Below are 14,110 nucleotides of genomic sequence, written 5' to 3' on the forward strand. Positions count from 1 at the left end.
CTCACAGGCAGAGGGTTTCCCCAGCTAGTTCTAAAGTTCAGAGATCACACAGGCCGCATGGAAAGACAAAAACTCCCCTCTCCCTTTTGTCTAGAATTCTATCTGTTCCTTGAGGCCAGGTGATAATCTCAGGTGAGAAAAAGCTCTGCCTGACAGTCACAGATGACTTCAGTTACATTAAACTGATAGTGAAAGGGATTACGGTTGCTTAATTAATTGAGTCTCCATGAATTACAGAAGATTAGCAAACCAGAGTCCACAAGGGAAATCTTGGGTGGTGACCAGGCTGGAACCCACAGGTCTAGATGACAGAGGCCTTAGAACACATCAGTGGCTCCCTCAGCGCTTGCTCAAGACAAAGGGTTTGTGGCCAACATCTTGTAGTCTTTCTGCTGGGGAGTTACTGCTATGGAAGAACGCCCTCACAGCCCTCATACCCACTCTCCAGCCCCTGGGTGTTGGCTGTCTTAATCATCTGGGATAACTTACATATTAATCATAGCATCTCCTAGTGGGCATCTGACCTCCAGCCATTGTGCTCCCCAAATTCGACCTGTGAACTTCAGCAGAAAGGACATCTGCTGTAGGGGGTATACCTCCTTGGAGATTTTCCCTCATTAAACAAAAGAAAACCTCTTAAATGGACATTTGGGTAAGATTCCACGCAGGTGCTTTGGCAAAACAAAATGTGCCTTTGAATATTCTACACTGCCTTATTCCCTAGGTGTTTGTACATATATAGAAGGGATGACTCTAAGTGTGAAAATTTACTTACTCAAATGAAAGTCATCATGTCTAAAAATAAAAATACTATTTAATATAACAAGTTCATACTAATTTAAATAATGTTTAAGGACAATATCAATGTTCCTAAATTGTTTTCAGAGAGGACCTCCACTCATTCCTTACATAAACATTCATTAAGCACCTGACACTTGCTGTCTTCCTCAGAGAGGCCCTCGGGCAAAGCTCTCTTTGAACCTCCTGAGATGACACCCATAGACTTAACCCTCTTGCTCAAAGGAGCAAAGAAAGAAGAGGAAGAAAGGGGTAAAAGACAGAACTTGGCCTTAAGGCTGTTCTTTTTCTCTGGGTGTAGAGCATTTTGGGGACAGGAGGTGGAAGTTAAATGCCTCAGCAGTGCTGAAGGCTCCCCTCTTGCTTACAAACTAGGGGAAGGTAAAGCCAAAGACCAACTGTGTCGCCACCTAGAGTTGGTTTTTTATTCCCATCCCCTTTTCCAGGATGAAAAACACTAGCTGGCTGCTAGATGTTCCATGCCCGAGAACTGACACCAAGTTTAACAAGAGGAAGACATGCCCCAAAGGCCTTACTGGTAGTCAGTGGAGCTGCCTTTCCGTTTGCGGTTGCAATCCACACCACTGGTACCAAGAGAGCTGGAAAGCAGGTCGGTGGGGCCCGGGGACATGAAATCACTGATGGTTGAAGAAATGTCCATTCTCTGGTCTGCCATTGGATGATCTGGAATTGTTACAAGAGGCACAAAGGCGTGTTTATTTCGATGAGCTCTCAAAAGTGGTGGAGAACCCAGGTTGGTGCTTGGGGGTTTGGCGGTGGAGGGGGGGGGTGCGGCGGTGGGGGAGACCCGGGGCTGGTTTACAGCAGCACTAATGCATCTCTCACACCCCCGGACCCAGAACAGGCATGTGATAGAATGGAAAGAGCAACATATTTATTTTAAGAGTTTTTGTAGGAAATTTAAGCCCACCCGCTCATTTTTCTGGTGAAGACATAAAAGCCTAGAGAAGCTGAGCAGCTTCTCGGTCCCTGTGCTATGGCATGGGAAAACTAAACCAGAACCAGAAACTCTAGGAGTGAAAACCCAGGGCGGTTCCCATAGAGGGGACCAAATAACCCAGATGTTCTCTGACAATGCTAATTATTTTTCCTCCCTTTTCTCCACCAACAAAGCTAATTTTATTTTATTTCTATTTTTTATTTGTTTTGAGACAAAGTCTCACTCTGTCACCCAGGCTGGAGTGCAGTGGTGCAATCTCAGCTCACTACAACCTCCACCTCCCATGTTCAAGTGACTCTCGTGCCTCAGCCATCCAAAATGCTGGGAAGCTGGGACTAAAGGCATACACCACCACACCTGGCTAATTTTTGTATTTTTAGTAGAGATGGGGTTTCACCATGTTGGCCAGGCTGGTCTTGAACTCTGGGCCTCAAGAGATCTGCCCGTCTCAGCCTCCCAAAGTGCTAAGATTACAAGTGTGAGCCACCACGCTTGGCTGCTAATTTTATTTTCTTCTAATCAATAAACATATGATCAAGGAAACAAATAAATGCAAGTTCCTTATTATCTTTGTACTTCTGTTATGACTTTTGAGAGCTTATTTGGAGGTCCTAGAAGAAGAGTGCAGCTATCCATATACCCTTGACCAAAGACCAGTCCTCCTCTATCGGGGATGGTCATCCTTTTTGAGCATACAGCTTTGGGAGGGACGCACATGGAGTGGTGAGGGAGGAATGGGACACCCGCCTAACCAGCCAGATCAGCCCAATCAACTCTGGTGACAATGGGGTGACAGATGTTGCAGCCAGATCATCCTCACATCCTGTTATGACTTTTGTAAACACTGTAAGAAAGCGGAAAATATCCTTTCTTCCACTGTAAGTCTTACTTGGGAATCAGGAAAATATGGTCCCCTCTATCACGGCCCAGGCAGTCGGCCTGTTTTCCCCCACTGTCAGCATCCTTTGCAAGGAAAGCCACGAATGATGAAATGAAGACATTGTAAACAAATTTGCAAAACATTTTGAGAACTCGTATTTTAAAAGCATTAAGCAAACCGGCCCTTGAAAAGGGCTTGACGAGTGCCTTGTGAGGGACTCTGACTCCAAGCCCAGTTGAAGAGGTTGGGCAGGTTGCCTGCCTACGCCAGGGGGTCTGAGCTCTGTGGAGTAGGACTGGAGCTGTCACTACCCTCCTCTGGACCCAACTTCCCTCATCTGCAAAACAGGAGGGTGAGTGTGAGCTACTGTTTCCCACTATCACTGTTAGGCCGACAGATAAGTGAACCAGTTGCCTCCTGTTTAGATGACTGCCATTTTTTCACTTTGATAAGCACTGCTGGGGTGAACATCTTTGTGCATATATTTCCTTGCATTTGAGCAATGATTTCTTAGAATAAATTTCTAAAGGTGGGACTGACAGGTCAAAACGGGACACATGTTGTATTCTGGAACATACTGTAACGCTGTGCTCCAGAAAAGCAACAATAATTTCTATCCCCAACAAGAGCTCTTGCCAGTCTAAAGAGAAAAAAAGAAAACCTCATTGTTTTTACTTGTACTCTTCAGCTTTACTGATGTTGCTTTTCTCTTTACAGGCATTTCTCTGTCTTACCTTGTGTCTGCTCATGTCCTGTTTTTCTACCACAATGGCCCCCTACCCCATGTTCACCTGTGTAACAGGACACGGCTGGAGAAACATACCCCTTAGAGGCCTGCATGCTGCCCAGCAATCCTTCATTCCCCTGGCCATTTATTTTCTCATTCTGCTATGAAGGACTTCATACTTTGTCCTCTCTCCTCAAACTTCCATCATCTCCTTAGTCTCCATTCTCCGCTGAGGACTCTGCTTCTTAGTGAACTGAGAAAAGAGGCAGGTGCACACCCACCACCTCCTTAGATGCTCCTACTTAGGATCCCTTCCCCAGCTCATGCCTGGATTCTACCTCTCCCACCTCCTCGAGACCACCATTTCAGAACCCTCACCCCAGCCCAATCCTGCACCATCCACTCTCCCCACGCTACTGAATCATTTCCACTTGGGTAAAAACAAGAGTTATGTAACTCCCATCTTGGGAAAAATAAACTTACTTGAATACCATCCTCCTCCAGCTATTGTCCCATTTCTCTATCTCCAGTTTTTTTCCTCTTATTCTCAATAACCCAACTCCAATCAGATTCTCTCCCCATCATTCCCATAAAACAGCTCTTGTTGGGTTGACCAGTGACCTCCCCACTGCTAGATCCAATGGCCAGTTGTCTCCTTGCCCATCAGCACATCCAGAGGAGAGCTGACCTCGCCCTTCTCACTGTCTCTTGGCTTGGGAGATCCCCCTTCTTGCGGGACTCCTTCCATTTCAGTGGTCACTCCTTTTTGCTCTCTTTGGCTGGCTCCTTCTCATCTCCCTCAACTCTAAGGGAGGGTCCCATGGATGTCCTGGGCCCTCTTCTGTATCTACACACACTCTCCAGGGGCTCTAGCTAGTGTCATTCTTTCAAATACTATCAACACTGTAACAATTCCCAAATTTATATCTCCAGCCTAGATGTCACCCTGAATTACAGATTTTTATGGCCGACCACCTCCCTGACATCCTCGCTTGAATATACAAGAGAGATGTTAAACTGAAACATCCATAACCAAAACTCTAATTATCTCCAAGCCAAGCCTCTCAGTCATTCCTATGTCAATCCTTCTGGTTGCCAGGCCCCAAACCTAGAAGCCACCCTGACTCCTTTCTTTCACAACCTGCATTCAATCCATCAGCAAATCCTATCAGCTCCACATTCCAAAAAACAGCAAATGTGCTATCAGCTTGACATTCAATGACTTTCCCTCTTTCTTCACCTGTCATTCCATCAGTGAAGCCCCCTTGAATATCCACATAATGCAAACCCTGCCAAGCCTCCCTAGCCCAGCCACCTACTTAATGTTTTGTCCTTAGCCCTCATCAAAATGTGACCTACAATAATCTACCATAGTCACTGGCTGTCCTGTCCATCAGGGTCTAAGTACCAGGAGAGCAGGGACATTATTTACTGCTTGTGTCCTCAGTGCCCAGAATACTTTCTAGTACATACTAAGTGCTCAATAAATATTGAAAGAATAAATCTGTATACTAAGAATATTAATTATTTGTTCATCATTGATGTTGTAAACACTTTTTCCACCCTTTTGCTTTTTAACTTTGTTTACGATATTTGTATGTGGCACCAAAAGTGACATGTTTTAAAAGCCTTTTCTTACCCAAAATAATATAAATATTCTTTTTTCTAAGATTTTAATGATTTTTTTAATTTAATGCTATTTGGAAATTATTTTGATATACTACCTAAGCTTAGGAATTTCTTATTTCCCTCTAAGGGATAGGAGATTTTTTCTAACACCATTTGCTAGCTCATGCATCCCATTGCCACTAACTTGAAATACACCTTTATTGATTTATCACCTATTTCTGGACTCTCTACTCTGTTCCTCTGATCTAGTTATTTCCATCACAGTACCATACTGTTTTTATGACTGTGCTCTAGAATACATTTTAATAGCTAGCAGAACAAATACTCTCTTACCGCTCTTTATTTTCAGAAATTTCCTAGCTATTCTCTCTGATTTATCCTTCAAGACGTATCTCATGATTATTTAATCATATTAAAGACCTTGTTGGGTAGGTGACATTGTTGTTATTTTGTCATTAACATTTACAGAAGCAGGGCTAGGAATGAGTACAGAGCCCTGCCCTCAGGGTCTTGGTGATTTATGGATCCCTGGCCCCCTTGGGCCACGCAGCAGACATGAAGTACCTCCAGAATCCCCCACTCCCTTTTTTGACCAGCCAAACAACCGCATGAGGTGGAATATCCCGTTTCAGAGTTCCTGGAAGAAACTACACTTCCTAAAGGAAGAACTGCCATGCAAGCTACCAATAATGATGAGTTCACAGGGGGCAGGGAGGGGATACTACTTTGTTACCTGAAGTTACAGTTCTTACACCCCAGATCCAGCTTGGGAGGAGTTAGGGGCCTCTGGACTTGGTCACCTCAAAGCGATTTTCATGTTTTATAATTTCTTTTCAGGCGGTCAGCTTCTTCCAAAAACCTACAGTGGGGGCCACAAGAAAAGAAAACCCGGACAGGTCACTTTGAGGTAAGTAAATGTAAAAATCTCTTATTAGCTAAGGGAGATGGTGGAGATGGTTCATGAGTCCTAATTACAGGGAGGAAGGCTGGGCGAGCTCGTCACACTCTACCGGCACTCACTACCCCTTGCTGCCTGGCTGTCCTTCAGGTCCTTGTTAAAGCTAAGCTGCAAACACATGAAAAAATCTGGCAGGAGATATTTTCGGTGAAAAACAATGCCTTCAAAGTTACTAAAACTGGATTCTTGGGCATGTCCTTAGAAGGAAGTTAGTTGTGTTTTTTATTTCTCCTACTGGGTCAAGTAATCATAATTGTGAAAACTTGTTGAGTGTGATTTTGTGTCAGGCTCTATCCTTATTGTTTCATGTAGATTAACTCGTTGAAACCTGAAAGTAACTCTACGAGGGAGACACTCCTGTGTTCTCTGTTTTACAGAAGAGACTGAGGGACAGAGAGGTGGAGAAACTAGCCAAAGTCATGCAGCAAGAGAGTGGTGGCCTTCAGAAGCTACCTCACTGCTGAAGACACCACTCAGCTCTTGCTAGGTTGAAGGTAGTGGCCTGAAGCCAGACAACAAGAACAATGGGAAACAACAGAAAACCAGTCCTCAGAAAACATTAAGCCGAAGCATAATGCCAGCAGAGCCAACACCTGAAACTAACTGCTGAAGCAAGCTCCTCGGTCTAAAGAAAACATCAGTGAATCTCAAGTGCATCTGGGCACGCACGAAGTTAAGAAAGAAATTCTGAAACAGGGTTCATGGTAGCCACCTGGCAGTGCTGCCCTCCCACCTTACTGAAAGGACTGAGGGGTCTCCTCTCCACCCTATGACTCATGTGGAGGATTCCTGTGTCTGGCAGAAACTGGCTCTGAAAGGAAGAAAAGGGTCACCCCACATCCTCCTAAACCATCCCTGCACTGCCTTGAGATGGCAAAATTTAGATTTTAAATGGGGCTTTCCTGACCTTTCTGAAGCAAAAATTTTGGTACTTCAAATTCCACTGGCTAATTCTTGCAGTCTTTGGGGTATCTTTGCCTCGATCGTTAGAGAGATCTCCAAATGAATATCTGCGAATACAACTGCTTCCAGTTTCCCAAGGCATTCATTCCCCATTGCAGTCTGATTCAAGAACCCTCACTGTCGGATTCTGTTAACCCCAGTCTGGGCACATGCAAATAATGTGACCAGAAATTCTGTGCTTCTCATTCTTGAGCCTCAACTGGTAAAGCAGCAGCAAATGGATATGAAATCCCCAGGCTTAATATACGTAATTCCATCTAAATCTGATTCTCGGTTTAGGTCACACGCTATCCTCCCAGCCCCCAAATTAGCAACCCAGAACCTACCCTGGGCTTCCTTCCTCTCTCCCTCCCACACCCCACAGCCCCCACACAGCCCTCTAAGGGATGGACCCAGCCATTTCCCTCCAGCTCCTTGTCACTGCCTCTGTTCAGTCTGTTGTCCTCTCCAGCCCCACCCCCTCCCCACTGTGGTCAGAGGCGGGACACCCCCTTGCTCAGACCACTGCAATAGCTTCACTGTTCCCCCTAAGACTTCCAAACAAAGTTCAAACCCCCCCAGCAGGAAACATTGCTTAGTCTTCAGCCCAACCCTCCCATCTGCTGCCCAAAGCCCCCCAACAGACTAAAAGACAAGAGTTCCCAGAACCACCCTGCCTCTGCTGGGCCCACGTTTCTTGCAGGTGTGGCTCCTTTCAACCACCCAGTCACCTGATAAACTCCTGCTTTCCCTTCCTGTGCCCGTGGGCACACCTCCTGGAGAAGCCTTCAGAGCTGTATCCTCTCTCCCTGGCTCTCCTGCAGCAGCTCCTGCCCAGGCTGCTTCACGCCCTGTGGCCATTCTCTGCTTGTAGGCGTGTCTCCTCCACCTCCCATAAGCTTCAGGCAGGTAGGGCCTTATTTATAGGCGTCTCCTGTGCCTGATCTCATGCCTCACTCCAGGTGGTACTCAACAAATGCTAAATAAATGAACAACTTCATGTCCTTTCTCGTTCCCTGAAATTTACTTACTTATTTAACTATTTTTTGAGACAGTCTTGCTCTGTCGCCCAGGCTGGAGTGCAATGGCATGATCTCGGCTCACTGCAATCTCCATCTCCTGGGCTCAAACTATCCTCCTGCCTCAGTTTGTCATATAGCTGGGACTACAGGTGTGCACCACTACCATGTCCGGCTAGTTTTTATATTTTTTGTAGAGAGGAGGCTTTGCAATGTTGCCCAGGCTGGTCTCAAAGTCCTGGGCTCAAGCAATCCGCCCATCTCAGCCTCTGAAAGTGCTGAGATTACAGGCGTGAGCCACCATGCCCAGCCCTGACTTTCCTGAAATTTAGATGAAGTATCCAAATTTCAAGTACTAAACTCCATATGAAATTTCTCATTTAAATTTTCCCAAAACTCAAATTTACTTTATAGAAATAATAATAATAAATGCTAATATAGATTTTGGTACTTCTGCAAAACAAAAATCAAAAAGCCTTTTTTATTTTTTTTGAGACAGGGTCTCACCCTGTTGCCCAGGCTAGGGTGCAGTGGTGTGATCATAGCTCACTGCAACCTAGAACTCCTGGCCTCAAGTGATCTTCCCACCTCAGCCTCCCAAGTAGCTGGGACTACAGGCATGTGCCACCATATGCAGCTAATTTTTTATTTTTAGAAGAGACAAGGTCTCACTATGCTGCCCAGACTCCTGGGCTCAAGCAATCCCTCCATCTCGGCCTCCCTCCATCTCGGCCTCCCAAAGTGTTGGGATTATGGGCATGAGCCGCCACACCCAGCCTCAAAAGCCTCTCTTATATGCTTAGACACGGTAAGGAAGCTAAACTAGTTGTGACATTTAATTAACATTATTTCTGGAAAGCTGTTTTCTGCCCAAGAAGGTGTTCTTAGATGCAAGAACAATAAATAAAACAACAAAAGATAAGAAAAAAGAAAGCCTATTTCTGGGCTACTTCCAAAAGGGATTTGAGCCAACAGAAGTGCCTTTGAGAGGGTACCCTTGCCGAGGGTGGGCTCTGAGGGCCGCCCTGACCTGGCCATCCACATGGTGTGTGGTGAGGATGCTTTGGGGAGAGCCTGGCCTGTGGTCCTGGAGTCAGTGCCCACTTCCAAGCTAGAGAGTCCCAAAGGTGAGATGGAGGCATGCTGGACTGCCAGAGAAAGCAGGGCATGGAGGGACTTGCGCAAGATGCCTTGGAAGAAAGTGAGGGCACCCTCCATTCCACCCAGGAGCATGGGGAAAGGATCTCAGGGGCTCCACAAGAAGGAGCAAGGAGGGTGGAAGAGAAGTCACAGCCCAACCTGCCCTGTCGAGAGAGGCCTTGGCAGCTGAGAAAGGTGAGGGCATCAACCACTAGAAGGCGTCCAAAGGAGACACAGCTGCTCCTCTGAGCAGAGCAGGGTGAAGCTGAACACTGCCCCTTAAGAAACCCATACCGACCATCTACAGGAAGATGATCACATCCAAGACCCCCAATCGAGACCAAGTGACTCTCTCCTTTCCCTGGTCCCTGCTCCAGCACCCTAAAATGCAAAAGAAGAGAAAGGTGAGCCTGGCAGAGTGGATCAGTGTTCCAGGCTGAGCTGCCCCACCCAGTGGGAAGGTTCTGCACAGCCTGGTGGCAGGCCTGGCCATGTGACTGACCCCAACCAGTGAATGAGAGCAGAAGTGATAGCCATAACTTTCTAAAGGACCTTTAACATGTGTTCCTCTGTCTGTGCCCATGACCGTCAATTTCCTGGATAGAGGCTCCTCCTTCAGCCAAGGCCCTGGATGGACAGTAGCACAACGAAGAAATAAACCTTTACTACGGTAAGCCACTGAGATGTTGAGGTTGTTTATTACCAGGGTGACCAACTCATCCATTTACCTGGGACCTTCCCATTCAGCACTGAAAGTCCTGCATCCCAGGAAACCCCTCTGTCCCAGACAAACTGGGATGGTTGGTCCCCTAGTCACTACTATTGTACAACTCATCATATGCTGACAGACACAGGCAGGAAGAAGGAAATTAAGACTAGGATTCTGCAGCCACAGATCAAGCCTGATCCAAGAGCAGAAACAGGAAACAATGCATTTACAATAAACAAGTTTAATCTTCACAATAACCTATCCATTCATTATGATCATTATCCCAATTTTCAAGGCGAGGAACCAAGAACTGAAGAGGCAACTTATCTTACTTAAAATGACACAGCTAGCAAGTGGGGATGAAACCCAGGTGTGTCCAGCTTTACTGCTGGTGCTTCTAACTACCATGCTGCTGCCAATCCTGCCTCCAAAAACCACCCCCCAAAGTATAATACAGAGACAAAAGCAACACAAACAAACAAAACATAAAAAGCAAGCATTCCTGGAAAAGGAACAAGGAGAATTTATAAGAGAAAGAAATCCTGGGTCAGGAAAGCTACAGGAACTGAGCAAACAAGTTACCTCTGAGCTTCCTGGCAGCCAAGGCAGAGAGGGAAATGCTCAGCTCTCACTCTTTTAACATCTGGAAGTATATCAGGGAGTTCATCAGGACAGGCCTGAGCAAGGAGAGCTATCTGTTGGAAGGTTCTCTCTATGGGACCTAAGTAATACTATGCTGAATGGCTTGGGGAAAACAAGTGTTGTAAAAGAACAGAGGACTTCCCTCTTTTTAAAATGGGACCCCAGGGAAGGCCTGCCTCTCCTTTTGGCCCACAGTGTTACCCCTAGTGTGACAGCTGGGTGGAGCTCTGTTAAAACACTTGGTGAAGCCCCAGAATGTCACTTGGGTAGCAGCCTTCCACGATGTGGCGAGCTTAGGAAAATAGGGACAATAGTGAATCAACATCCTTGACGACCCTATCTGGTATCCATGTGCTTACTGATCTACTTCTCCACAAAACTCTGAATCCTCAGCAGGGGTGCTTGAGTTGCCACCTCTGCATTCCCACAACCTACCTACAGGGAGCTGGCCCTGAGCACAGCACATGCTCCAGAAGTACTGCTCTCCTTCCCCAGCCCAAACAGCCATGGCAGATGGCCCCTGGCCCCACTCTCCACTACATGGTGCCTGCCCTGATGTCTGTAGAGGGAATGAATGCTGAATTGCTCTGACCTGTTTATGCTCTGATCTGTTCAGAGGGTGGTGCCTCTGAGCAGAGGTGAGAGGCTGATGGGGCCCTGTCCCCACTGCAAGTCCTGTCCGACCTCTATGGTTACTCTGACACCCTGTGGGGAGCCTTGCTTTGCAACAGATAGATTTAGAAAACCTTCACTGAATGACAGCAGATGCCCTGAACCTAAGGTAACAGGTGTTTGCACAAGGATCATTCAATAAGCATTTCTCTAGCCCCTAGCAGAAGCCACAATCCGGATGAAGACAGAAATCAGCAGTCCTTATGTTCAAGATGTCCTCAGTCCAGCTAGAGAGACAAGTGTTTTAATAAGTACATGACAGCATGACCAATTCAACAGGCAGGCCATGTTTACAGCTGTATAAGCAATGCACTGCCCTACTCCAGAAGTGCCTGGGGGTTTAGAAGTGGCAGATATTTGTTGAGCCATGATGACAACTCTCCAGCAGGTGGCAGTCAAGTGTCTTGAGGAAGGTGTGCTTTTTTTGTAGTGGTGGGGCACAGGTAAGGTACAAGAACAGAACAGACGAAAAAATGATTTGCTTGTGGGCTTGGGTGTGTGTGGAGGGGTGCTGAGGAGGTGTTAATAAAAGGAGATGAGACCAGCGAAGAGGTCTTATGAGGTGTTGCAGGGGTTTGCCGGGTGGCCTGGCTGATAGGGAGAATGCCCTTAGCAGAGGACAGCAGTATATGCAGTGGTACTTCAGTCTCAAAGGTGCTGGTTGTCAGGGGTCGGGGTGTGAGGGGGGCCCATTTGTGGCCCTTGGGTACCCAAATTCAACAGGTAGCTCTAGATGCTTGTGGATCCCCAAATTAAACATCAATCAAGGAGACGGCATTTGGAGCTATGGGGCTTGATCAGTTGAGAGGATCCCGCAAGGGGTAAGATTTGTAAATCTGAGGCACTTTGTCAATCAAAACAAGGCTGGTCTTTGTGGAAAAGACCCCCAATGTCATTGATAGAGGAGAGTCCACAGAATCCCAGTCTCCCAGGCAGCTACTGAGGGTTGGTAGAGGGATTCAGAGGTCTAACTAAGTCACCAAACAGGGCTAGTTCCCCCAGGGCATGCACCTAGCTCAGTAAAGGCACTCAGTTTGCTGAATGATAAAAGGGATGTCTTCTTAACCCTTTGCCAAGTCCATCACTGAGGTGTAGAAAGAGAATAAGCTACCAACTCACTGGGCATCCTAGGGGGACTCTTGGTCCTGGATGTGGAGGCACAGGCCACAAATGACATGGCTGTGGAAAGTGGCCCGACTCCACCTAACTGCTGAGCAGCCGCCCAAATTGAAGTGGCCCAGGATGAGGAAGCAGAGCAAACGAAATGGTCACAATGGGAGTATCTGGGTGGGCAAGCAGATCGAGGAGATTACTCTTTCAACAGGGTTGATTATAATGACTGCAGAATGACTTGGAGTCCCAGGAACCATGAATCCCCTTAACATATCCACGAACCATCTGAAAAGGGAACTGATACCACTTAGTGCTTTTACTGCTCTAGACCCTTTAGAACATAGTGATTCAGAGCATGCTGTCTGATGGGAGATGACGGTCAAGTTTCAAATCCTGACCCCATCATGTATGAGTGCCTAGTGTTCAATCTTAGGTCCCACATTTACCAGCTGTGTGATGTTGGGCACAACATTTAGCCTGTATGTGTGTCATTGGTCTCCTGACCTGACCTGTAGGATAAGGATAACATTACCTGCCTCACAGTTGTGGTGAAGAGTAAGTGAGATATATAAAGTGCTCAGAATGGTGTCTGGAGCATAACAAGCCCTCTGTAAGTGTCATTATTATCTTCCCATTAACCATCACAACAGCCTCATAAGACAACTAGCTAATGTTTCATCCCCTGTCTTACAGATAAGGAAACTAAGTTTGAGAGGGTAAGTAACTTGATCGAGATCAGAGATTTTGTATAATGGGAAGGCAGATTTAAACACAGGCCAGTCCCATCTAAAGCCCATACTCCTTCCACTGTACAGCACAGCCTCCATGCAAACTAAGAAATGGGCACAGTCCAGAGGGTGCAGGGATTTACAAATTCTTCAGAAAGTACTTCCCAAAGTTCTGCCATGGAACACTAATCCCATAGGATTGTAATAATGTTATCTGGGGGAAAAAATCAGGGGCCAAATACATATAGGGAATGCTGGTTCAATAGTTAGGTTTTTCTTCTGCAGGGCTTCTTGGACCTTTAAACATGGCCCTGTGGAGGGTGAAAGTCTAAGGGCAGCGGAGTCTGAGTCCTAAGTGTATGCATCCACACACCATTTATCACCTCACATCTAACAGCCAAGGGTTCCATAGGGCACACTAGGGGAACCATGCTCTGCAAGGCCATTCAGGATTAAGAGTCCCCTCCTGTGTGATCCTCCCCTCCCCCTGCTGATTTCCTCACCAGAAGATGCTTATTTCCCAGCCTCTTGGCTCCTCTGAAAGCAGCCCAGGCTCTGAGGTTCATGTCCCACTTTTTCTTATGAATGGTCTCTGGCCACTTCCTTTGCCCAGTGTGTGCTCACTGGCCTGGCACTGTCCTCTGCCCCTCACGCAGACCCCATGCATTCTGTTCCAGAACCAGGAATTTTTTGCAAGAGTTTTCCCCCAGCCTAGACCCCAGAGATGCTCTGCTTTACCTGGAGGATAACATGGGATCTCAAGCCACAAAGAGCTCCCAGGTGCTGCCTCTCCCCAGGCAGGGTCCAGGCCTTGTTCCCCTCTGCATCCCGGCACCCAGCACTCAACATCTGGGGGCAAGGCTGGGGGCGATATGTGCTCTGTCTGCCCTGCTCCTGCCCTGCCACTTCCACTCTGGGGACCAGGCTGGCGAGGCCAAAGCTCTCTTCCTGACCCTTGGCCTCGACACGCCCCTGCATTCAAAGAGGGCACAGGGTGCAATCCCTGATGAAAGCAAGAAGGATCAATGAGTCATGCTCAAGGACCAGCTAAATGAAGGCGCATCAGCCTGGCTCCTGTTTCTTTTCATTGTTTTCTTGCCTGTCTTTGTCTTTAATTGCTACAGAATAAGAGGAGAGAGCCTGGTTCTACAGACTCAGGGAGTAACACTCCTTTCACCAAAAAACTTACTGC

General features: G+C 46.9%; 1 protein-coding gene across 17 annotated transcripts in view; it reads right to left on the bottom strand.

The window, feature by feature from the left end:
• Nucleotides 1-14,110, bottom strand: part of BMAL1 (basic helix-loop-helix ARNT like 1) — a 109,427-nt gene that overhangs the window by 31,690 nt on the left and 63,627 nt on the right. For 8 of the 17 annotated variants that reach the window (XM_009246565.4, XM_024254600.3, XM_009246567.4 and 5 more), the window contains 2 exons: nt 5,729-5,854; nt 1,335-1,482 (listed from right to left, as the gene is read on the bottom strand). In XM_009246565.4, the coding sequence (XP_009244840.1) occupies nt 1,335-1,474 (140 nt within the window). In that variant the 5' untranslated portion in view covers nt 1,475-1,482; nt 5,729-5,854. 17 annotated transcript variants of the gene reach the window in all.

The sequence above is a fragment of the Pongo abelii genome, chromosome 9, assembly GCF_028885655.2.
Source record: "Pongo abelii isolate AG06213 chromosome 9, NHGRI_mPonAbe1-v2.0_pri, whole genome shotgun sequence".
Classification (NCBI taxonomy): domain Eukaryota; kingdom Metazoa; phylum Chordata; class Mammalia; order Primates; family Hominidae; genus Pongo; species Pongo abelii.